Below are 27219 nucleotides of genomic sequence, written 5' to 3'. Positions count from 1 at the left end.
TTTTGGTGATTTCAAACCATTTCAGGTGGTTTCAAACCATTTCGGATTCATTTTCCACCAATTTTTTTATCTTCCAACCCATTCTTGTTCGTTCCAACCCATTTTTACCAATTTCCAACCCATTTTTGATGGTTCCAAGCCAATCCCATTCACTCACCACCAACTTTTGCTGCTTTCCCACCAATTTTTGTCACTTCCAATCCATTTTTACCAATTTCAACCCATTTTTGATGGTTCCAAGGTAATCTGATTTACTCACCACCAATTTTTGGTGCTTCCAACCCATTTTTCATGGTTCCAAGCCAATCCCATTCGCTCACCCCCAACTTTTGTCTTCTTCAACCCATTTTTACCAATTCCAACCCATTTTTGATGGTTCCAAGCAAATTCCATTTCGTCACCACCAACTTTTGTCGCTTTCCCACCAATTTTTGGTGCTTCCAACCCATTTTTTCTCTTTTCTGACCAATTTTGGAGGGTTCCAACCCATTTTTGACGGTTCCAACCAATTTTCCATTCGCTCACCACCAACTTTTGTCTCTTCCAACCCATTTTTGTTGCTTTCCCACCCATTTTTGTCTTTTCTGACCCATTTTGGATGGTTCCAACCCATTATTTGATGGTTCCAAGGTAATTCCATTCACTCACCACCAATTTTTGTCCCTTCCCACCCATTTTTGTCTCTTTCAACCCATTTTTGATGGTTCCAAGGTAATCTGATTTACTCACCACCAATTTTTGGTGCTTCCAACCCATTTTTGTCTCTTCCAACCCATTTTTGACGGTTCCAATCCAACTCCATTCGCTCACCACCAACTTCTGTCTTTTCCAACCCATTTTTACCAATTCCAACCCATTTTTGATGTTTCCAGCCAATCCCATTCACTCACCACCAATTTTTTTTTGCTTTCCCACCAATTTTTGTCTCTTCCAACCCATTTTTGATGGTTCCAAGGTAATTTGATTTACTTACCACCAATTTTTGGTGCTTCCAACCCATTTTTGTCTCTTCCAACCCATTTTGGATGTTTCGAGCCAATCCCATTCACTCACCACCAATTTTTTTTTTGCTTTCCCACCAACTTTTGTCTCTTCCAACCCATTTTCATCACTTCCAACCCATTTTTGATGGTTCCAACCCAATTCCATTCGCTCACCACCAACTTTTGTCTTCTTCAACCCATTTTTACCAAACCCAACACATTTTTACCAATTCCAACCCATTTTTGATGGTTCCAACCCAACTCCATTGGCTCAACACCAACTTTCACCTCTTCCAACCCATTTTTACCAATTCCAACCCATTTTTGTCATTTCCAACCCATTTTTGTCGGTTCCAACCCAATCCCATTCGCTCACCATCAACTTTTGTCACTTTCCCGTCAACTTTTGTCTCTTCCAACCCATTTTCACCAATTCCAACCCATTTTTGATGGTTCCAAGCCAATCCCATTCGCTCACCACCAACTTTTGCTGCTTTAAACCAATTTTTGTAATTTCCAGCCCATTTTTGATGGTTCCAACCCAACTCCATTCGCTCACCCCCAATTTCCGTCGCTTTCCAACCCATTTTCCGCCGCTTTCCCACCCATTTTTCTCTCTCTTCCAACCCATTTTTTGTCTTTTCCAGCCCATTTTTGTCTTTTCTGACGCATTTTGGACGGTTCCAACCCATTTTTGACGGTTCCAACCCATTTTTGATGGTTCCAACCCAACTCCATTCGCTCACCACCAACTTTCACCTCTTCCAACCCATTTTTACCAAGTCCAACCCATTTTTGATGGTTCCAAGCCAATTCCATTCGCTCACCACCATTTTTTGCCACTTTAAACCAATTTTTGTCTCTTCCAACCCATTTTTTACCAATTCCAACCCATTTTTGATGGTTCCAACCCAACTCCATCCCCTCACCCCCAACTTCCGTCCCTTTCCAACCCATTTTCCGATGCTTTCCCACCCATTTTTTTTCTCTCTTCCAACCCATTTTTTGTCTTTTCCAGCCCATTTTTGTCTTTTCTGACCCATTTTTTGATGGTTCCCACCAATCCCATTCACTCACCACCAACTTTTGTCATTTCCAACCCATTTTCATCACTTCCAACCCATTTTTGGTGGTTCCAAGCCAACTCCATTCGCTCCCCACCAACTTTCACCTCTTCCAACCCATTTTCACCAATTCCAACCCATTTTTGGTGGTTCCAAGGCAATCCCGTTCTCTCACCACCAACTTTTCTCTTTTTTCCACCAATATTTGTCATTTCCAACCCATTTTTGATGGTTCCAACCCAACTCCATTCGCTCACCCCCAACTTTTGTCCCTTCCCACCCCATTTTCCGCCGCTTTCCCACCATTTTTTTTCTCTCTTCCAACCCATTTTTTGTCTTTTTGCATTTTCCAACCCATTATTTGATGGTTCCATTCCATTTTGGACGGTTCCAACCCATTTTTGGTGGTTCCAAGGCAATCCCATTCTCTCACCACCAACTTTTCTCTTTTTTCCCACCAATATTTGTCTTTTCCAACCCGTTTTCATCACTTCCAACCCATTTTTGATGGTTCCAAGGCAATTCCATTCGCTCACCACCAACTTTTGCTGCTTTAAACCAATTTTTGTAATTTCCAACCCAGTTTTTGATGGTTCCAAGCGAATTCCATTCCCTCACCACCAACTTTCGTTGCTTTCCAACCCATTTTTACCAATTCCAACCCATTTTTGATGTTTCGAGCCAATCCCATTCGCTCGCCACCAACTTTTACCTCTTCCAACCCATTTTTTGTCTTTTCCAGCCCATTTTTGTCTTTTCCGACCCATTTTGGATGGTTCCAACCCATTTTTTGATGGTTCCATCCCATTTTGGACGGTTCCAACCCATTTTTGGTGGTTCCAAGCCAATCCCATTCACTCACCACCAACTTTTCTCTTTTTTCCCACCAACTTTTGTCACTTCCAACCCATTTTTGTCACTTCCAACCCATTTTTGACGGTTCCAACCCAACTCCATTGGTTCAACACCAACTTTCACCTCTTCCAACCCATTTTTACCAATTCCAACCCATTTTTGTCACTTCCAACCCATTTTTACCAATTCCACCCCATTTTTGTCATTTCCAACCCATTTTTGTCATTTCCAACCCATTTTTGATGGTTCCAACCCAACTCCATTTGCTCACCCCCAACTTCCGTCCCTTTCCAACCCATTTTCCGCCGCTTTCCCACCATTTTTTTTCTCTCTTCCAACCCATTTTTTCTTTTTTCCAACCCATTTTTGTCTTTTCCGACCCATTTTGGATGGTTCCCACCAATCCCATTCCCTCACCCCCAACTTTTGTCATTTCCAACCCATTTTTGTCACTTCCAAACCATTTTGGATGGTTCCAAGGCAACTCCATTTGCTCACCACCAACTTTTGTCTTCTTCAACCCAGTTTTACCAATTCCAACCCATTTTTACCAATTCCAACCCATTTTTGATGTTTCGAGCCAATCCCATTCACTCACCCCCAACTTTTGTCATTTCCAACCCATTTTTGTTGCTTTCCCACCCATCTTTTTCTCTTTTCCAACCCATTTTTCGTCTTTTCCAGCCCATTTTTGTCTTTTTTAACCTATTTTTTGATGGTTCCAACCCATTTTTTTGATAGTTCCATCCCATTTTGGACAGTTCTAACCCATATTTGATGGTTCCAAGCCAACTCCATTCGCTCCCCACCAACTTTCACCTCTTCCAACCCATTTTCACCAATTCCAACCCATTTTTGATGGTTCCAACCAATCCCATTCACTCACCACCAACTTTTGTCTTTTTTCCACCAATTTTTGTCTCTTCCAACCCATTTTTGTCCCTCCCAACCCATTTTTGATGGTTCCAACCCAACTCCATTCGCTGACCACCAACTTTCATCTCTTCCAACCCATTTTTACCAATTCCAACCCATTTTTTACCAATTCCAGCCCATTTTTGATGGTTCCAAGCCAACTCCATTCGCTCACCACCAACTTTTGTCTCTTCCAACCCATTTTTGGTACTTCCAACCCATTTTTGCCAATTCCAACCCATTTTCATCACTTCCAACCTATTTTTTGTCAGTTCCAAGCCAATCCCATTCACTCACCACCAACTTTCGTCGCTTTCCAACCCATTTTCACCAATTCCAACCCATTTTTGATGGTTCCCAGCCAATTCCATTGGCTCACCACCAACTTTTGCTGCTTTAAACCAATTTTTGTCATTTCCAACCCATTTTTGATGGTTCCAACCCAACTCCATTCACTCACCACCAACTTTTACCTCTTCCAACCCATTTTTAACAATTCCAACCCATTTTTACCAATTCCAACCCATTTTTCTCATTTCCAACCCATTTTTGACGGTTCCAACCAATTTTCCATTCGCTGACCACCAACTTTTGTCTCTTCCAACTCATTTTTCGTCTTTTCCAGTCCATTTTTGTCTTTTCCAATCCATTCTTTGATGGTTCCATCCCATTTTGGATGGTTCTAACCCCATTTTGATGGTTCCAAGCCAATCCCATTCACTCACCACCAACTTTTGTCTTTCTTCCCACCAATATTTGTCTTTTCCAACCCATTTTTGTCCCTTCCAACCCATTTTTGGTGGTTCCAAGGCAATCCCATTGGCTCACCATCAACTTTTGCTGCTTTAAACCAATTTTTGTAATTTCCAACCCATTTTTGATGGTTCCAAGCCAACTCCATTGGCTCAACACCAACTTTTGTCTCTTCCAACCCATTTTTACCAATCCCACCCCATTTTCGTCACTCCCAACCCATCTTTGATGGTTCCAAGGTAATTTCATTCACCCACCACCAACTTTCGTCTGTTTCCCACCAACTTCCATCTTTTCCAACCCATTTTCACCAATTCCAACCCATTTTTGATGCTTCCAAGCCAACTCCATTGGCTCACCCCCGACTTCCGTCCCTTTCCAACCCAGTTTTACCAATTCCAACCCATTTTTTGTCAAATCCAAGCCAACTCCGTTCACTGACTGCCAACTTTCACCTCTTCCAACCCATTTTTACCAATTCCAACCCATTTTTGACGGTTCCAAGCCAATTCCACCAACAACTTCTGTCTCTTCCAACCCATTTTTGTTGCTTTCCCACCCATTTTTTTCTTTCTTCCAATCCATTTTTTGTCTTTTCCAGCCCATTTTTGTCTTTTCCGACCCATTTTGGATGGTTCCAACCCATTTTTGATGGTTCCAAGCCAACTCCATTCACTCACCATCAACTTTTGTCTTCTTCAACCCATTTTAACCAATTCCGACCCATTTCTAATGGTTCCAACCCAACTCCATTCACTCACCACCAACTTTTGCCTCATCCAACCCATTTTTGGTACTTCCAACCCATTTTTGCCAATTCCAACCCATTTTTGATGTTTCCAAGCCAATCCCATTCTCTCACCACCAACTTTTCTCTTTTTTCCACCAATATTTGTCTTTTGCAGCCCATTTTTGATGGTTCCAACCCAACTCCATTCACTCACCCCCAACTTCCATCCCTTTCCACCCCATTTTCCACCGCTTTCCCACCACTTTTTTTCTCTCTTTTCCAGCCCATTTTTTCTCTTTTCCAGCCCATTTTTGTCTTTTCCGACCCATTTTTGTCACGTCCAACCCATTTTTGATGGTTCCAGGCCAATCCCATTCGCTCACCACCAAATTTTGTCTTCTTCAACCCATTTTTACCAATTCCAACCCATTTTTGTCATTTCCAACCCAACTCCATTCACTCACCCCCAACTTCCATCCCTTTCCACCCCATTTTCCACCGCTTTCCCACCACTTATTTTCCTCTTTTCCAACCCATTTTTGACCATTTCAACTCCGTCTCTTTAATGCTCCCGCCGCCTCCGACAACGCCGCGTCCGACAACGCCGCCGCCATCGCTCCAACTCTTCCTCCTCCTCCTCCTCCCCCCTCCAAACAAACCCCCCTCCCACCCCACCCCAGGGGCAAAAAAAAACCCAAAAGTCACGTTTTTTATTATTATTTTTGGATCTGGAATATAAAAAGGCGCAGGTTGATGTTCTTGGCCGCCAGCAGTTTGTTGCACTCCACCGAGTCGACGATGGGCAGCGCCATGTAGTCGGTCTCGTTGCTCTCGTTGCTGAAGACGAAGTGGTAGATGACCGGGTTGATCTTGACGTCGTCGTAGGGCCCCTCGAGGAGGAGGAAGGAGCACTCCATGGGCGAGTTGACCTTGCTCTTGAGGATCAGCTGGAAGCTCAGCGTGCGCTTGCACGACAGGTTGGGGTTGCGCTCCGAGTCGTTGACGCGCGCCTTCAGCACCCACGTCTGGTTGAGCACCGTCAGCCGCGGCGTCTCGTAGTACAGGCGCGTGATGAAGTCGTCCGTGCGGTACGGGCGGAACTGAACCTCTGGGAAAAGAGGAAAAATGAGAAAAAATTGGGGTTAGATGGGAAAAGGGTCGGGAATAATGCTGGGATAGAGCAGAAATTGTTATTGAATTTTAACGGATTCATCGAGGTCTGAGAAGGTTCCAGGAGCCACCATCAGGTCCTACAAGGATTCACCAGGATCCTACAAAATTCCACCAATTATCACCAGATCCTAACTGGATTCACCAGGATACTACAAAATTCACAAAATTCTTATCAGACCTTAAAAGGATTCACCAGGATCCTACAAAAGTTCTGGAATCATCAACAGATCCTAACAGGGTTCACCATTTTCCTACAGAAATCCCAGTCCATCCCAGTCCATCCCAGTCCATCCCAGTCCATCCCAGTCCATCCCAGTCCATCCCAGTCCGATCCCAGTCCATCCCAGTCCATCCCAGTCCATCCCAGTCCATCCCAGTCCATCCCAGTTCCATCCCAGTCTATCCCAGTCCATCCCAGTCCATCCCAGTCCATCCCAGTCCATCCCAGTCCATCCCAGTCCCTCCCAGTCCATCCCAGTCCATCCCAGTCCATCCCAGTCCATCCCAGTCCATCCCAGTCCATCCCAGTCCATCCCAGTCCATCCCAGTCTATCCCAGTCCATCCCAGTCCATCCCAGTCCATCCCAGGGCACTGTCTCGTAGTACAGGCGCGTGATGAAGTCGTCCGTGCGGTACGGGCGGAACTGAACCTCTGCCAAATGGGGAAAAGTCAAAAAAAATTGGAATTAGATGGGAAAAGGGTTGGGAATAACGCTGGGATAGGGCAGGAGCTGTTGCTGAATTTTAACGGATTCATCGGGGTCTGAGAAGGTTCCAGGAGCCACCATCAGGTCCTACAAGAATTGACTTCCATCTCGCAAAATTCCCAAATTAATCAGTGGATTCCAACAGGGTTCACCAGGATCCCACAAAATTCCTGGAATTCTCATCAGCTCCTAAAGAGGATTCACCATGGATCCCATCAGGATCCACCAGGACCCGACAAATTCCAAAATTTCTCAATGGATCCCGCAAGACTTTGTCAGGATCCCACAAAATTCCCCACAATTTTCATCGGATCCCAAACCAGATTTAATGTGATCCTACAAAATTCCCGGAATTTTCAATGGATCCCAAAAGGATTCACCAGGATCCCACAGAATTCCCAAAATTTTCATTGGATCTTATATAAAATCCAACTTTATCCCACAAAATTCCCGGAATTTTCATCGGATCCCGAACTGGATTCACCAGGATCCCACAAAATTCCCCAAATTTCCATCAGATCCCAAAAGGATTCACCAGGATCCCATAAGATTCCCAGAATTTTAATCGGATCCCAAATAAAATCCATCTTTATCCCACAAAATTCCCAAATTTTCACCAGATCCCAAACTGGATTCAATCTTATCCTACAGAATTCCCAAAATTTTCACCAGATCCTACAAGGATTCCCCAGGATCCCACAGAATTCCCGGAATTATCAATGGATCCTACAAGGATTCACCAAGATCCCACAAAATTCCCAAAATTATCACCGGATCCCAAAAAAAATCCAAGCTCATCCTACAAAACTTCCAAGAATTTTCACCAGATCCCAAAAGAATTCATCATCATCCTACAGAATTCCCAGAATTCCCAAGAGATCCCAAAAGGATTCCCCAGGATCCCACAGAATTCCCAGAATTATCATCGGATCCCAAACAAAATCCAACTTTATCCAACAAAATTCCCCAAATTTTCACCGGATCCCAAACTGGATTCAATCTTATCCTACAGAATTCCCAAAATTTTCCCCAGATCCTACAAGGATTCCCCAGGATCCCACAGAATTCCCAGAATTTTCATTGGATCTTATACAAAATCCAACTTTATCCCACAAAATTCCTGGAATTTTCACCAGATCCCAAACCGGATTCACCAAGATGCCACAAAATTCCCCAAATTTCCATCGGATCCCAAAAGGATTCCCCAGGATCCCACAGAATTCCCAGAATTATCATCGGATCCCAAATAAAATCCAATTTCACCCCACAAAATTCCCCAAATTTTCACCAGATCCCAAACTGGATTCAATCTTATCCTACAGAATTCCCAAAATTTTCACCAGATCCTACAAGGATTCCCCAGGATCCCACAGAATTCCTGGAATTATCAATGGATCCCAAAAGGATTCCCCAGGATCCCACAAAATTCCCAGAATTTTCATCGGATCCCAAATAAAATTCAACTTTATCCCACAAAATTCTCCAAATTTCCATCAGATTCCAAAAGGATTCCCCAGGATCCCACAGAATTCCCAGAATTATCATTGGATCCCAAATAAATTCCAACTTTATCCCACAAAATTCCCCAAATTTTCACCGGATCCCAAACTGGATTCAATCTTATCCTACAGAATTCCCAAAATTTTCACCAGATCCTACAAGGATTCCCCAGGATCCCACAGAATTCCCAGAATTTTCATTGGATCCCAAATAAAATCCAACTTTATCCCACAAAATTCCCCAAATTTTCATCGGATCCCGAACTGGATTCCCCAGGATCCCACAAAATTCCCCAAATTTTCATCGGATCCAAAATAAATTCCAACTTTATCCCACAAAATTCCCCAAATTTTCACCGGATCCCAAACCGGATTTAACGTGATCCTACAGAATTCCTGGAATTCTGAATGGATCCAACAAAATTCCCAGAATTTCCCACAGATCCCAAACCGGATTCACCAGGATCCCACAAAATTCCCAAAATTCCACCGGATCCCAAAGCGGCAACGTCGGAATCCCCAAAAAAATTCCCAAATTTCTCCTCGGATTTTGGGGAATTCCCGGAATCCCAGGTTGGTCTTTAGTGGAGGATCGGGTTTTCTGGAAGCTGAGCAGGATGAAGGAATTTTGGGAAAAAATCAGAAAAGGCCAAAAAAGAACCTTTGGAAAATCTTGGAGGACCTTTGGAGAACCCCAAAAAACCTTCTGAGAACCTCAATAGACCTTCAGGAGAACCCATAAAACCTTTTCAAAACCATGGAGAACCTTCAGAAGACTCCATAAAACCTTCTGAAAACCATGGAAAACACTTGAGGAACCAATAAAACCTTCTCAAAATCCCATAAAACCCTTGAAGAACCCCATAAAACCTTTTGAGAACCTCAAAGAACCTTCAGAAGACCCCATAAAACCTTCTGGAATCCATAGAGAAGCCTTAGAGAACCCCATAAAACCTTCTAAAAACCATGGACAATTCTTGAAGAACCCAAAACAACCTTCTGGAAACCATGGAGAACCTTTGGAGAACCCCATAAAACCTTCTGAGAACCTCAAGAGACCTTCAGGAGAACCCACAAAACCTTCTCAAAACCATGGAGAACCTTCAGCAGACCACATAAAACCTTCTGAGAACCTCAAGGAACGTTCTGAAGACCCCATAAAACCTTCTGAGAACCATGGAGAACCTTCAGAAGACTCCATAAAGCCTTCTGGAAACAATGGAGAACCTTCAGAACACCCCATAAAGCCTTCTGGAATCCATAGAGAAGCCTTAGAGAACTCCATAAAACCTTCTGAGAACCTAAGAGAAGCTTCTGGAGACCCCATAAACCTTCTGGAAACCATGGACAACCCTTGGAGAACCCCATAAAACCTTCTGAGAACCTCAAGGAACCTTCTGAAGACCCCATAAAACCTTCTGGAAACCATGGAGAACCTTTAGGAGAACTCCATAAAACCTTCTGGAATCCATGGAGAACCCTTGGAGAACCCCATAAAACCTTCTAAAAACCGTGGACAATTCTTGAAGAACCCAAAACAACCTTCTGGAAACCATGGAGAACCTTTGGAGAACCCCATAAAACCTTCTGAGAACCTCAAGAGACCTTTAGAAGACTCCATAAAACCTTCTGGAAACCATGGAGAAAGTTTGGAGCATCCCACAAAACCTTCTGAGAACCTCTAGGAACCTTCTGGAAACCATTGAAAACCCTTGACGAACTCCATAAAACCTTCTAAGAACCTCAGGAAACCTTCATAAAACTCCATAAAACCTGCTGGAATCCATGGAGAACCTTTGAAGAACCCATAAAACCTTCTGAGGACCTCAGGGAACGTTCTAAAGACCCCATAAAACCTTCTGAGAACCATGGGAACCCTTGGACAACCCCATAAAACCTTCTAGAAACCGTGGACAATTCTCGAAGACCCCAAAACAACCTTCTGGAAACCATGGAGAACCTTTGGAGAACCCCATAAAACCTTCTGAGAACCTCAAGGAACCTTCTGAAGAACCCATAAAACCTTCTGAAAACCATGGAGAACCTTCAGAAGACTCCATAAAACCTTCTGGAAACCATGGAGAACCTTTGGAGAACCCCATAACACCTTCTGGAATCCATAGGGAACCTTCTGAAGGCCCCATGAAACCTTCTGGAATCCATGGAGAACCCTTGGACAACCCCATAAAACCTTCTGAGAACCTCAAGGAACCTTCTGAAGACCCCATAAAACCTTCTGGAAACCATGGAGAACCTTTGGAGAACCCCATAAAACCTTCTGAGAACCTCAAGGAACCTTCTGAAGACCCCATAAAACCTTCTGGAAACCATGGAGAACCTTCTGAAGACCTCCATAAAACCTTCTGGAAACCATGGAGAACCTTCAGAAGACTCCATAAAACCTTCTGGAAACCATGGAGAACCCTTGGAGAACCCCATAAAACCTTCTAAAAACCGTGGACAATTCTTGAAGACCCCATAAAACCTTCTGGAAACCATGGAGAACCTTTGGAGAACCCCATAAAACCTTCTGAGAACCTCAATAGACCTTCAGGAGAACCCACAAAACCTTCTGAAATCCATGGAGAAAGTTTGGAAGACCTCACAAAACCTTCTGAGAACCTCAAGGAACCTTCTGAAGAACCCACAAAACCTTCTCAAAACCATGGAGAACCTTTGGAGAACCCCATAAGACCTTCTGAGAACCTCAAGAGACCTTTAAAAAACTCCATAAAACCTTCTGGAATCCATGGAGAACCTTTGGAGGACCCCATAAGACCTTATGAAGACCCCACAAAACCACCTGCAAACCATGGAGAACCTTCTGAAGACCCCATAAAACCTTCACAAAACTCCATAAAACCTTCTGAGAACCTCAAGGAACCTTCTGAAGACTCCATAAAACCTTCTGGAAACCATGGACAACCCTTGGAGAACTCCATAAAACCTTCTGAGAACCTCATGAGACCTTCAGAAAACCCCATAAAACCTTCTGGAAATCATGGAGAACCTTCAGAAGACCCCATAAAACCTTCTAAAAACCATAGAGATTCTTTAAAATACTCCACAAAACCTTCTGAAATTCATGGAGAACCTTCAGAAGACCCCATAAAACCTCCAGAAAACCATGGAGAACCTTCAGAAGACCCCATAAAACCTTCTCAAAACCATGGAGAACCTTCAGAAGACTCCATAAAACCTTCTGAAAACCATGGAGAACCTTCAGAAGACCCCATAAAACCTTCTAAAAACCATGGACAACATTTGGAGAACCCCATAAAACCTTCTCAAAATCCCATAAAACCCTTGAAGAACCCCATAAAACCCTCTGAGAACCTCAAGGAACCTTCTGAAGACCTCATAAAACCTTCTGGAAACCATGGACAACCTTCAGAAGACCCCATAAAACCTTCTGAAAACCATGGAGAACCTTCAGAAGACCCCATAAAACCTTCTTAAAACCATGGAGATCCTTCAGAAGACCCCATAAAACCTTCTCAAAACCATAGAGATTCTTTAAAATACTCCATAAAACCTCCTGAAATCCATAGAGAACCTTCAGAAGACCCCACAAAGCCTCCTAAAAACCATGGAGAACCTTCAGAAGACTCCATAAAACCTTCTGGAAACCATGGAGAACCTTCAGAAAACTCCATAAAACCTTTTAAAAACCATGGAGAACCTTTAGAAGACCACATAAAACCTTCAGAAAACCATGGAGAACCTTCAGAAGACCCCATAAAACCTTCTGGAAACCACGGAGAACATTTGGAGAACCCAATAAAACCTTCTCGAAATCCCATAAAACCCTTGAAGAACCCATAAAACCTCTGAGAACCTCAAGGAACCTTGTGAAGACTCCATAAAACCTCCTGGAAACCATGGACAACCTTCAGAAGACCTCATAAAACCTTCTCAAAACCATGGAGAACCTTCAGAAGACCTCGTAAAACCTTTTTAAAACCATGCAGAACCTTAGAAGACCCAAAAAACCTTCTCAAAACCCTAGAGATTCTTTAAGATACTTCATAAAACCTTCTCAAAACCATAGAGAACCTTCAAAAGACCCCATAAAACCTTCTCAAAACCATGGAGAACCTTGAGAAGACTCCATCAAACCTTCTGGAAACCATAGAGAACCTTCAAAAGACTCCATGAAACCTTTTAAAAACCATGAAGAACCTTCAGAAAACTCCATAAAGCCTTCTCAAAACTATGGACAACCTTTAGAAGACCCCATAAAACCTTTTCAAAACCATGGAAAACCTTCAGAAGACTCCATAAAACCTTCTCAAAATCATGGAAAACCTTCAGAAGACTCCATAAAACCTTCTCAAAACCATGGAGAACCTTCAGAAGACTCCATGAAACCTTCAGAAAACCATGGAGAACCTTCAGAAAACTCCATAAAACCTTCTGAAAACCATAAGGAACATTTGGACAACCCAATAAAACCTTCTCGAAATCCCATAAAACCCTTGGAGAACCCCATAAAACCTTCTGAGAACCTCAAGGAACCTTCTGAAGACCCCATAAAACCTTCTGGAAACCATGGAGAACCTTCAGAAGACCCCATAAAACCTTCTGAAAACCATGGACAACCTTCAGAAGACTCCATAAAACCTTCTCAAAACCATGGAGAACCTTCAGAAGACTCCATAAAACCTTCTGAAAACCATGGAGAACCTTCAGAAGACTCCATAAAACCTTCTCAAAACCATGGAGAACCTTCAGAAGACTCCATAAAACCTTCTGGAAACCATGGAGATCCTTCAGAAAACTCCATAAAACCTTCTGAAAACCATGGAGAACCTTCAGAAGACCCCATAAAACCTTCTGGAAACCATGGAGAACCTTCAGAAGACTCCATAAAACCTTCTGGAAACCATGGAGAACCTTCAGAAGACCCCATAAAACCTTCTAAAAACCATGGAGAACCTTCAGAAGACCCCATAAAACCTTCTGGAAACCATGGAGAACCTTCAGAAGACCCCATAAAACCTTCTCAAAACCATGGAGAACCTTCAGAAGACTCCATAAAACCTTCTGGAAACCATGGAAAACCCTTGGAGAACCACATAAAACCTTCTCAAAATCCCATAAAACCCTTGAAGAACCCCATAAAACCCTCTGAGAACCTCAAGGAACCTTCTGAAGACCTCATAAACCTCCTGGAAACCATGGAGAACCTTCAGAAGACCCCCTAAAACCACCTGCAAACCATGGAGAACCTTCAGGAGACCCCATAAAACCTTTTTAAAACCATGGAGAACCTTCAGAAAACTCCATACAACCTTCTCAAAACTATAGACAACCTTTAGAAGACCCCATAAAACCTTCTCAAAACCATGGAGAACCTTCAGAAAACTCCATAAAACCTTCTCAAAACCATGGAGAACCTTCAGAAAACCCCATAAAACCTTCTCAAAACCATAAAGAACCTTCTGGAGACCATGGAAAACCTTCAGAAAACTCCATAAAACCTTCTGAAAAACTCAAGGAACCTTCTAAAGACCTCATAAAACCTTCTCAAAACCATGGAGAACCTTCAGAAGACCCCATAAAACCTTCTGGAAACCATGCAGAACCTTCAGAAGACCCCATAAAACCTTCTGGAAACCATGGAGAACCTTCAGAAGACCCCATAAAACCTTCTCAAAACCATGGAGAACCTTCAGAAGACCCCATAAAACCTTCTGAAAACCATGGAGAACCTTCAGAAGGCCCCATAAAACCTTCTGAAATCCATGGAGAACCTTCTGAAGACTCCATAAAACCTTCTCAAAACCATAGAGAACCTCTAGAAGACCTCATAAAACTTTCTGGTAACCATGGAGAACCTTCAGAAGACTCCATAAAACCTTCTGAAATCCATGGAGAACCTTCAGAAGACCCCATAAAACCTTCTGGAAACCATGGAGAACCTTCAGAAGACCCCATAAAACCTCCAGAAAACCCCATAAATTTTGGGAATTTTGGAAATTCCATGGAATTTTCTGGAATTGTGGTGGCCCCGTACCGGTGTAGCCGATCTTCTCGAAGCTGAGCAGGCTGAAGATGCTGTTGTAGAGCTGCATCTCCTTCTTGCGCGTTTGGTCCATCTCGTCCAGGATGTCCATGAGCTCGTTGCCCGTCTTGGTGGGGTGCGAGCACTCGGCCTCGTGCACCGACAGCTCGTGGAAGGGGCCCTGCCAGGGACACCCGATGCGCTTGTACTTGCACTGCGTCACCCTGCGGAGAGAAGAGGACATCTGGGGACACCTGGGGACATCTGGGGACATCTGGTGGGATTCTGGGGAGATTTGGTGTAGAAATGGTCCAAAAGCTCAAAAAAGCCCCATAAATCCCTAAAAATCCAGGCAGGACCATTGCCAGCCCTCAGGGGTCCTCACAGTGCTGCTGGTGGGGCTCCAAGGAAGATCTCAAGAACTTCTTGGTGTCCCACCATCCCAAAACCACTTAAACCACCCCAAAACCACCAAAAACAACCACGAATCCACCAAAAACCACCTCGAGACCCCAAAATACCTCAAAAAATCCCACACATTCTTCTGGTGGTGCTCCAAGGAAGATCTCAAGAAGTTTGGGATGTCCCACCATCCAGAAACCACCAAAAACACCTCAAAACCACCCCAAACCACCAGGAATCCACCAAAAGCCACCTCGAGACCCCAAAATACCTCAAAAAATCCCAAAAAAATTCCCCGAAAAATTCCCAAAAAATTCCTAAAAATTCCCAAAAAATCCCAAAAAATTCCCAAAAATGGACCTGTCCTGGCACTCCTCCTTCTGGTGGTGCTCCAAGGAAGATCTCAAGAACTTCGAGGTGTCCCACCATCCCAAAACCACCAAAAATACCTCAAAACCACCCCAAACCACCTGGAATCCACCAAAAGCCACCTCGAGACCTCATAACACCTCAAAAAAACCCAAAAAAAATCCCAAAAATTCCAAAAAAATTCCTAAAAATTCCAAAAAAAATCCCAAAAATTCCAAAAAAATCCCCAAAAATTCCCCCAAACAGACCTGTCCTGGCACTCCTCCTTCTGGTGGCGCTCGAGCAGCGAGCGGGGGAACTGGCGGGCGCAGAAGCCGCACTCGGCCGGCAGCTCGCTGACCGCCTTCTCCACGGCCACATCCCACCGGCACCAAACCACCCCAAAATCCCCAAAAATCCCCCCAAAAAAATCCAAAAATTCCCATCCAGGACCATTCCCATCCATCATCCATTCTGACACTACCTCTGATGGTGCTTCAAGGAAGATCTCAAGAACTTTGAGGTGTCCCACCACCCCAAAACCACCAAAAATCCCCTCGAAACCACCCCAAACCACCTGGAATCCACCAAAAACCACCTCGAGACCCCAAAATACCTCAAAAAATCCCACACATTCTTCTGGTGGTGCTCCAAGGAAGATCTCAAGAACTTTGAGGTGTCCCACCATCCCAAAACCACCAAAAACACCTCAAAACCACCCTAAACCACCTGGAATCCACCAAAAACCACCTCGAGACCTCATAACACCTCAAAAAATCCCCAAAAAAATTCCAAAAAATTCCAAAAAAATCCCAAAAAAATTCCTAAAAATTCCCAAAAAATTCCCCAAAAATTCCCCCAAACGGACCTGTCCTGGCACTCCTCCTTCTGGTGGTGCTGCAAGGAAGATCTCAAGAACTTTGAGGTGTCCCACCACCCCAAAACCCCCAAAAACACCTCCAAACCACCCCAAACCACCTGGAATCCACCAAAAACCACCTCGAGACCTCAGAACACCTCAAAAAATCCCACACATTCTTCTGGTGGGGCTCCAAGGAAGATCTCAAGAACTTTGAGGTGTCCCACCACCCCAAAACCACCAAAAACACCTCAAAACCACCCCAGACCACCACGAATCCACCAAAAGCCACCTCGAGACCTCATAACACCTCAAAAAATCCCAAAAAAAAATCCGAAAAATTCCAAAAAAATCCCTAAAAAATTCCAAAAAAATTCCCCAAAATTCCCCCAAACGGACCTGTCATGGCACACCTCCTGCTGGTGGCGCTCCAAAGATCTCGAGAACTTTGAGGTGTCCCACCATCCCAAAACCACCAAAAATACCTCCAAACCACCCCAAACCACCTGGAATCCACCAAAAGCCACCTCGAGACCTCATAACACCTTAAAAAATCCCCAAAAAAATTCCAAAAAATTCCAAAAAAATCCCAAAAAAATTCCTAAAAATTCCCAAAAAATTCCCCAAAAATTCCCCCAAACGGACCTGTCCTGGCACTCCTCCTTCTGGTGGTGCTGCAAGGAAGATCTCAAGAACTTTGAGGTGTCCCACCACCCCAAAACCACCAAAAACACCTCAAAACCACCCTAAACTGCCTGGAATCCACCAAAAACCACGCCGAGACCTCATAACACCTCAAAAAAACCCAAAAAAAATTCCCAAAAATTCCAAAAAAATTCCTAAAAATTCCAAAAAAAATCCCAAAAATTCCAAAAAAATCCCCAAAAATTCCCCCAAACAGACCTGTCCTGGCACTCCTCCTTCTGGTGGCGCTCGAGCAGCGAGCGGGGGAACTGGCGGGCGCAGAAGCCGCACTCGGCCGGCAGCTCGCTGACCGCCTTCTCCACGGCCAGGTTGCGGCAGCAGAGGCTCTTGGAGATCTCGCAGCGGCAGTTGGGACACGTGGCCTGCTCCTCCTTCAGCCGCGAGTCCGCCAGCAGGTGGATGAAACACCCCGCGCACATCAGGTGCCCGTTGGTGCACTGGGGACAGAAAAAAAATGGGAATTTTTTAATATTTTTAGTGTTGTTTTTCCATTGAATTTTTACGAATTTTACGGATTTTTAATTATAATTTTCCCATTCAATTGCTCATATTTCTACCCTTTTCAATTTCAAATTTTGTCTCATTTTTATTCCCCTTTCCCCACCTTTTTAATTGCAATTTTCCCCATATTTAATGCTCATTTTTACCATTTAATTCCTCATTTTCACCATTTAATTCCTCATTTTCCCCCTGTTTTTTATCAGTATTTCCCCCCTATTATTTTTTTCAAGTCATTCCCAATTTTATCAATTATTCTCCATTATTTATTTATCAATATTTTCTCTTATTATTTTTTCCAAATATTCCCAGTTTATCCTCATTTTTCCCCATTATTTCTCCCCAATTTCCCTCTTTTTCCCATTGGAATCCCCCATTGATTCCCATTGATCCCCATTGATTCCCAATTCCTCATTGGACTTCTCCATTGATTCCCCATTGATTCCCAATTCCCATTGATTCCCCATTGATTCCCATTAATTCCCATTGATCCCCATTGATTCCCAATTCCCATTGATTCCCCATTGATTCCCAATTCCCCACTGATTCCCCATTGATTCCAAATATCCCATTGATTCCCAATTCCCCATTGATCCCCAATTCCCATTGTCTCCCTATTGATTCCCCATTGGAATTTCCCATTGATTCCCCATTCCTCATTGATTCTCATTGATCCCCCATTGATCCCCCATTGATTCCCAGTTTCCCATTGGAATTCCCCATTGATTCCCATTGATCCCCATTGATTCCCATTGATTGCCATTGATTCCCATTGATTCCCCATTGATTCCCATTGATTCCCCATTGATTCCCATTGATCCCCATTGATTCCCCATTGATCCCCATTGATTCCCATTGATTCCCATTGATTCCCATTGATTGCCATTCATTCCCATTGATTCCCCATTGATCCCAAATTCCCATTGTCTCCCCATTGATTCCCCATTGGAATTTCCCATTGATTCCCAATTCTTCATTGATTCCCATTGATTCCCCATTGATTGCCCATTGGAATTTCCCATTGATTCCCAATTCCTCATTGATTCCCAATTCCCATTGATTCCCCATTGATTCCCAATTCCCCATTGATTCCCAATTCCCATTGATTCCCATTGATTCCCCATTGATTCCCCATTGATCCCCATTCCCCATTGGACTTCTCCATTGATTCCCCATTGATTCCCATTGATTCCCAATTCCCATTGATTCCCCATTGATTCCCCATTGATTCCCCACTGATTCCAAATACCCATTGATTCCCATTAATTCCCAATTGATTCTCAATTCCCCATTGATTCCCTACTGATTCCCAATTCCTCATTGATTCCCAATTCCCCATTGATTCCCCATTGATTCCCCATTGATCCCCCATTGATTCCCAGTTTCCCATTGGAATTCCCCATTTCCCAGCAGTGCATCAAACACCCCGCACACATCACGTGCCCGTTGGTGCACTGGGGACACCCAAAAAAAAAAATGGGAATTTTTTAATATTTTTAGTGTTATTTTTCCATTGAATTCCACGTTTTTTACAAATTTTTATTTACAATTTTCCCACGTTTGAAATTGAAATTTTTCCCATTCAATTGCTCATATTTCTACACTTTTCCATTTCAAATTTTGTCCCGTTTTTATTCCTCTTTCCCCACCTTTTTAATTGCAATTTTCCCCATATTTAATTCTCATTTTTATAATTTAATTCCTCATTTTCCTCCCATTTTTTTTATCAGTATTTTTCCCCTATTATTTTTTTCAAGTCATTCCCAATTTTATCAATTATTCTCCATTATTTATTTATCAATATTTTCTCTTATTATTTATTCCAAATATTCCCAATTTATCCTCATATTTCGCCATTATTTCTCCCCAATTTCCCTCTTTTTCCCATTGGAATCCCCCATTGATCCCCATTGATTCCCCATTGATTCCCAATTCCTCATTGATTCCCATTGATTCCCATTGATCCCCATTGATTCCCCAGTGATTCCTCATTGATTCCCATTGATTCCCATTCCCCATTGGACTTCTCCATTGATTCCCCATTGATCCCCATTGATTCCCATTGATTCCCAATTCCCCATTGATTCCCCACTGATTCCCATTGATTCCCATTGATGCCCAATTCCCATTGATTCCCCATTGATTCCCCATTGGAATTTCCCATTGATCCCCCATTGATCCCCCATTGATTCCCAGTTTCCCATTGGAATTCCCCATTTCCCAGCAGTGCATCAAACACCCCGCACACATCAGGTGCCCGTTGGTGCACTGGGGACACCCAAAAAAAAATGGGAATTTTTTAATATTTTTAGTGTTATTTTTCCATTGAATTCCACATTTTTTAAGAATTTTTAATTATAGTTTTCCCACATCTGAAATTGAAATTTTTCCCATTCAATTGCTCGTATTTCTACCCTTTTCAATTTTAAATTTTGGCCCGTTTTTATTCCCCTTTCCCCACCTTTTTAATTGCAATTTTCCCCATATTTAATGCTCATTTTTACCATTTAATTCCTCATTTTCCCCCTGTTTTTTATCAGTATTTCCCCCTTATTATTTTTTTCAAATTATTCCCAATTTTATCAATTTTTCTCCCTTATTTATCAATACTTTCCCTTATTATTTATTCCAAATATTCCCAGTTTATCCTCATTTTTCCCCATTATTTCTCCCCAATTTCCCTCTTTTTCCCATTGGAATCCCCCATTGATTCCCATTGATCCCCATTGATTCCCAATTCCTCATTGATTCCCATTGATTCTCCATTGATCCCCATTCCCCATCGGACTTCTCCATTGATTCCCCATTGATTCCCATTGATTCCCATTGTTTCCCAATTCCCATTGATTCCCCATTGATCCCTCATTGATTCCCAATTCCCATTGTCTCCCCATTGATTCCCCATTGATTCCCCATTGATTCCCAATTCCCATTGTCTCCCCATTGATTCCCCATTGATTCCCCATTGGAATTTCCCATTGATTCCCAATTCCCCATTGATTCCCCATTGATCCCCCATTGATTCCCAGTTTCCCAATGGAATTCCCCATTTCCCAGCAGTGCATCAAACACCCCGCACACATCAGGTGCCCGTTGGTGCACTGGGGACACAAAAAGTGGGAATTTTTGGGGTCAGATTCCATCAGAATTCCTTAGTGGGGTTGGCGGCAGGGAAACTGAGGCACGGGGTGGACATGGTGGTGGTAAAAATCAAAAATCCCCATGGAAAAGCTCCATTCTGGGTCTTAAAGGGTTAAATTATTCTGGGAATTATCCTGAAATTTATCTCTAATTTTTCCTAAATATTTCTGCTATTAGTCCCTATCATTTATCCCAAATATTCCCAATTATTCCTCATTTTCCCCCGTTATTTCTCCCTATTCATTCCCATTTTCCCATTGGAATTTCCCATTCATCCCCATTAATTCTTCATTGGAATTCCCCATTGATTCCCCATTGATTCCCAATTGCACACTCATTCCCATTTCCCCATTGATTCCCATTGATTGCCCATTGACCCCCCATTGATTCCCATTGATTCCCATTGATTCCAATTGATCTGGAATTCCCCATTGATTCCCCACTGATTCCAAATACCCCATTGATTCCAATTGATTCCCCATTGATTCCAATTGATTCCCATTGTTTCCCAATTTCCCATTGATTGCCCATTGATTGCCCATTGATTCCCATTTCCCCATTGATTCCCCATTGACTCTCCATTGATTCCCAATTGCACACTGATTCCCATTGATTCCCATTGATCCCCATTGATTCCCATTGATTCCCAATTCCCCATTGATTCCCATTGATCCCCCATTGATTCCCCATTGATTCTCCATTGATACCCATGGATTCCCAATTCCCCGCTGATTCCCATTGATTCCCCATTGATCCCAAATTCCCCATTGATTCCCCACTGATTCCCAATTGCACACTGATTCCCAATTCCCCATTGATTCTCCATTGATTCCCCACTGATCCCCCATTGATTCCCAGTTTCCCATTGGAATTCCCTATTTCCCAGCAGTGCATCAAACACCCCGCGCACATCAGGTGCCCGTTGGTGCACTGGGGACACCCAAAAAAAAAAAGGGAATTTTTAAATATTTTTAGTGTTATTTTTCCATTGAATTCCACGTTTTTTAGGAATTTTTAATTATAATTTACCCACGTTTGAAATTGAAATTTTTCCCATTCAATTTCTCGTATTTCTAACCCTTTGCAATTTCAAATTTTGTCCCATTTTTATTCCCCTTTCCCCACCTTTTTAATTGCAATTTTCCTCATATTTAATTCTCATTTTTACCAATGAATTCCTCATTTTTCTCCCATTTTTTTTTATCAGTATTTTCCCCCTATTATTTTTTTCAAATTATTCCCATTTTTATGAATTTTCCTCCCTTATTTATCAATATTTTCCCCTATTATTTATTCCAAATATTCCCAATTTTCCTCAATTTTCCCCATTATTTCTCCCCAATTTCCCTTTTTTCCCATTGGAATTCCCCATTGATTCCCATTGATCCCCATTGATTCCCAATTCCCCACTGATCCCCAATTCCCATTGTCTCCCCATTGATTCCCCATTGATTCCTCATTGATTCCTCATTGATTCCCAATTCCCAATTGATCCCCAATTCCCCATTGATCCCCATTGATTCCCAATTCCCATTGATTCCCCACTGATTCCCCATTGATTCCCAATTCCCCATTGATTCCCAATTCCCCATTGATTCCCAATTCCCCATTGATCCCCAATTCCCATTGATTCCCCATTGATTCCCCATTGATTCCCAATTCCCCATTGATCCCCAATTCCCCATTGATTCCCCATTGATTCCCATTGATTCCCCATTGATCCCCAATTCCCCATTGATTCCCCATTGATTCCCCATTGATTCCCAATTGCACACTGATTCCCAATTCCCCATTGTCTCCCCATTGTCTCCCCATTGATTCCCCATTGATTCCCAATTCCCCATTGATTCCCATTGATTCCCCATTGATCCCCCATTGATTCCCAGTTTCCCAATGGAATTCCCCATTTCCCAGCAGTGCATCAAACACCCGGCGCACATCAGGTGCCCGTTGGTGCACTGGGGACACCCAAAAAAAAAATGGGAATTTTTAAATATTTTTAGTGTTATTTTTCCATTGAATTCCACGTTTTTTAGGAATTTTTAATTATAATTTACCCACGTTTGAAATTGAAATTTTTCCCATTCAATTGCTCATATTTCTACACTTTTCCATTTCAAATTTTGTCCCGTTTTTATTCCTCTTTCCCCACCTTTTTAATTGCAATTTTCCCCATATTTAATTCTCATTTTTATAATTTAATTCCTCATTTTCCTCCCATTTTTTTTATCAGTATTTTTCCCCTATTATTTTTTTCAAGTCATTCCCAATTTTATCAATTATTCTCCATTATTTATTTATCAATATTTTCTCTTATTATTTATTCCAAATATTCCCAATTTATCCTCATATTTCGCCATTATTTCTCCCCAATTTCCCTCTTTTTCCCATTGGAATCCCCCATTGATCCCCATTGATTCCCCATTGATTCCCAATTCCTCATTGATTCCCATTGATTCCCATTGATCCCCATTGATTCCCCAGTGATTCCTCATTGATTCCCATTGATTCCCATTCCCCATTGGACTTCTCCATTGATTCCCCATTGATCACCAATTCCCATTGATTCCCCATTGATTCCCCACTGATTCGCATTGATTCCCCATTGATCCCCCATTGATTCCCCATTGATTCTCCATTGGAATTTCCCATTGATCCCCCATTGATCCCCCATTGATTCCCAGTTTCCCATTGGAATTCCCCATTTCCCAGCAGTGCATCAAACACCCCGCGCACATCAGGTGCCCGTTGGTGCACTGGGGACACCAAAAAAAAAAAGGGAATTTTTTAATATTTTTAATGTTATTTTTCCATTGAATTCCACATTTTTTAAGAATTTTTAATTATAGTTTTCCCACGTTTGAAATTGAAATTTTTCCCATTCAATTTCTCGTATTTCTAACCCTTTGCAATTTCAAATTTTGGCCCGTTTTTATTCCCCTTTCCCCACCTTTTTAACTGCAATTTTCCCCATATTTAATGCTCATTTTTACCATTTAATTCCTCATTTTCCCCCTGTTTTTTATCAGTATTTTCCCCTTATTATTTTTTTCAAATTATTCCCAATTTTATCAATTTTCCTCCCTTATTTATCAACATTTTCCCCTATTATTTATTCCAAATATTCCCAATTTATCTCATTTTTCCCCATTATTTCTCCCCAATTTCCCTCTTTTTCCCATTGGAATCCCCCATTGATTCCCCATTGATCCCCATTGATCCCCAATTCCTCATTGATTCCCATTGATTCTCCATTGATCCCCATTCCCCATCGGACTTCTCCATTGATTCCCCATTGATTCCCATTGATTCCCATTGTTTCCCAATTCCCATTGATTCCCCATTGATCCCTCATTGATTCCCAATTCCCCATTGATCCCCATTGATTCCCCATTGATTCCCCATTGATTCCCAATTCCCATTGTCTCCCCATTGATTCCCATTGATTCCCCATTGGATTTCCCATTGATTCCCAATTCCCATTGATTCCCCATTGATCCCCATTGATTCCCAGTTTCCCAATGGAATTCCCCATTTCCCAGCAGTGCATCAATACCCCGCACACATCAGTGCCCGTTGGTGCACTGGGACACAAAAATGGAAATTTTTGGGGTTCAGATTCCATCAGAATTCCTTTATGGGTTGGTGGAAGGGAAACTGAGGCACGGGTGACATGGTGTGGTAGAAGTCAAAAATCCCATGGAAAAGCTCATTCTGGGTCTTAAAGGGTTAAATTATTCTAGGAATTATCCTGAAATTTATCTCTAATTTTTCCTAAATATTTCTGCTATTAGTCCCTATCATTTATCCCAAATATTCCCAATTATTCCTCATTTTCCCCCGTTATTTCTCCCTATTCATTCCCATTTTCCCATTGGAATTTCCCATTCATCCCCATTAATTCTTCATTGGAATTCCCCATTGATTCCCCATTGATTCCCAATTGCACACTGATTCCCAATTCCCCATTGATTCCCCATTGATTGCCCATTGATCCCCATTGATTCCCATTGTTTCCCCATTGATTCTTCATTGGAATTCCCCATTGATTCCCCATTGATCCCCAATCCCCCATTGATTCCCCATTGATTCCCCATTGATTCCCATTGATTCCCATTGTTTCCCAATTTCCCATTGATTGCCCATTGATTGCCCATTGATTCCCATTTCCCCATTGATTCCCCATTGATTGCCCATTGATTCCCAATTGCACACTGATTCCCCATTGATTGCCCATTGATCCCCATTGATTCCCATTGTTTCCCAATTCCCCATTGATTCCCCACTGATTCCCATTGATTCCCCATTGATTCCCAATTCCCCACTGATTCCCATTGATTCCCCACTGATCCCCAATTCCCCATTGATTCCCCATTGATTCCCATTGATTCCCCATTGATTCCCAATTCCCCATTGATCCCCAATTCCCATTGATTCCCCACTGATCCCCCATTGATTCCCAGTTTCCCATTGGAATTCCCTATTTCCCAGCAGTGCATCAAACACCCCGCGCACATCAGGTGCCCGTTGGTGCACTGGGGACACCCAAAAAAAAAAAGGGAATTTTTAAATATTTTTAGTGTTATTTTTCCATTGAATTCCACGTTTTTTAGGAATTTTTAATTATAATTTACCCACGTTTGAAATTGAAATTTTTCCCATTCAATTGCTCGTATTTCTACACTTTTCCATTTCAAATTTTGTCCCGTTTTTATTCCCCTTTCCCCACCTTTTTAATTGCAATTTCCCCCATATTTAATTCTCATTTTTACCATTTAATTCCTCATTTTCCTCCCATTTTTTTATCAGTATTTCCCCCCTATTATTTTTTTCAAATTATTCCCAATTTTATCAATTTTTCTCCCTTATTTATCAATATTTTCCCTTATTATTTATTCCAAATATTCCCAATTTATCCTCATTTTTCCCCATTATTTCTCCCCAATTTCCCTTTTTTCCCATTGGAATTCCCCATTGATTCCCATTGATTCCCATTGATTCCCAATTCCCCACTGATCCCCAATTCCCATTGTCTCCCCATTGATTCCCCATTGATTATCATTGATTCCCCATTGACTCCCAATTCCCCATTGATCCCCAATTCCCCATTGATTCCCAATTCCCCATTGATTCCTCATTGATTCCCAATTCCCCATTGATTCCCAATTCCCCATTGATTCCCAATTCCCCATTGATCCCCAATTCCCATTGTCTCCCCATTGATTCCCCATTGATTCCCCATTGGAATTTCCCATTGATTCCCAATTCCCCATTCATTCCCCATTGATCCCCCATTGATCCCCCATTGATTCCCAGTTTCCCATTGGAATTCCCCATTTCCCAGCAGTGCATCAAACACCCCGCGCACATCAGGTGCCCGTTGGTGCACTGGGGACACCCAAAAAAAAAAAAAGGGAATTTTTTAATATTTTTAGTGGTATTTTTTCATTTAATTCCACATTTTTTAAGAATTTTTAATTATAGTTTTCCCACGTTTGAAATTGAAATTTTTCCCATTCAATTTCTCGTATTTCTAACCCTTTGCAATTTCAAATTTTGTCCCATTTTTATTCCCCTTTCCCCACCTTTTTAATTGCAATTTTCCCCATATTTAATTCTCATTTTTACCATTTAATTCCTCATTTTCCCCCTGTTTTTTATCAGTATTTCCCCCTTATTATTTTTTTCAAATTATTCCCAATTTTATCAATTTTCCTCCCTTATTTTTCAATATTTTCCCCTATTATTTATCCCACATATTCCCAATTTTTTCTCGTTTTCACCCATTATTTCTCCCCAATTTCCCTTTTTTCCCATTGGAATCCCCCATTGATTCCCAATTCCCCATTGATTCCCCATTGATTCCCCATTGATCCCCAATTCCTCATTGATTCCCATTGATTCCCCATTGATCCCCATTCCCCATTGGACTTCTCCATTGATTCCCCATTGATTCCCAATTCCCATTGATTCCCCATTGATTCCCATTAATTCCCATTGATCCCCATTGATTCCTCATTGATTCCCAATTCCCCATTGATCCCCAATTCCCATTGTCTCCCCATTGATTCCCCATTGATTCCCCATTGGAATTTCCCATTGATTCCCAATTCCTCATTGATTCCCAATTCCCATTGATTCCCCATTGATCCCCAATTCCTCACTGGAATTCCCCATTGATTCCCCATTGATTCCAAATACCCCATTGATTCCCATTAATTCCCAATTGATTCCCGATTCCCCATTGATCCCCATTGATTCCCAATTCCCCATTGATTCCCCATTGATTCCCCACTGATTCCCCATTGATTCCCAGTTTCCCAATGGAATTCCCCATTTCCCAGCAGTGCATCAAACACCCGGCGCACATCAGGTGCCCGTTGGTGCACTGGGGACACCCAAAAAAAAAATGGGAATTTTTAAATATTTTTAGTGTTATTTTTCCATTGAATTCCACGTTTTTTAGGAATTTTTAATTATAATTTACCCACGTTTGAAATTGAAATTTTTCCCATTCAATTGCTCGTATTTCTACACTTTTCCATTTCAAATTTTGTCCCGTTTTTATTCCCCTTTCCCC

General features: G+C 42.2%; 1 protein-coding gene across 1 annotated transcript in view; it reads right to left on the bottom strand.

Annotated features, from left to right (window-relative positions):
- Positions 1-5996: 5996 nt before the first annotated feature.
- The window catches only part of ZFTRAF1 (zinc finger TRAF-type containing 1), a 36368-nt gene continuing 15145 nt past the window's right edge, over positions 5997-27219 (bottom strand). The window contains exons 2-4 of the mRNA XM_064700980.1: positions 17199-17437; positions 14699-14910; positions 5997-6408 (exon numbers count right to left, since the gene is read on the bottom strand). Coding sequence (XP_064557050.1) covers positions 6017-6408; positions 14699-14910; positions 17199-17437 — 843 coding nt within the window. The 3' untranslated portion in view covers positions 5997-6016. The remainder of the gene's footprint in view (positions 6409-14698; positions 14911-17198; positions 17438-27219) is intronic.

Source organism: Zonotrichia leucophrys, unplaced genomic scaffold, assembly GCF_028769735.1.
Source record: "Zonotrichia leucophrys gambelii isolate GWCS_2022_RI unplaced genomic scaffold, RI_Zleu_2.0 Scaffold_293_66025, whole genome shotgun sequence".
NCBI classification, from domain to species: Eukaryota; Metazoa; Chordata; class Aves; order Passeriformes; family Passerellidae; genus Zonotrichia; species Zonotrichia leucophrys.
Note: the sequence above shows the minus strand (reverse complement) of the source record. Positions and strands in the feature narration are given on the sequence as shown.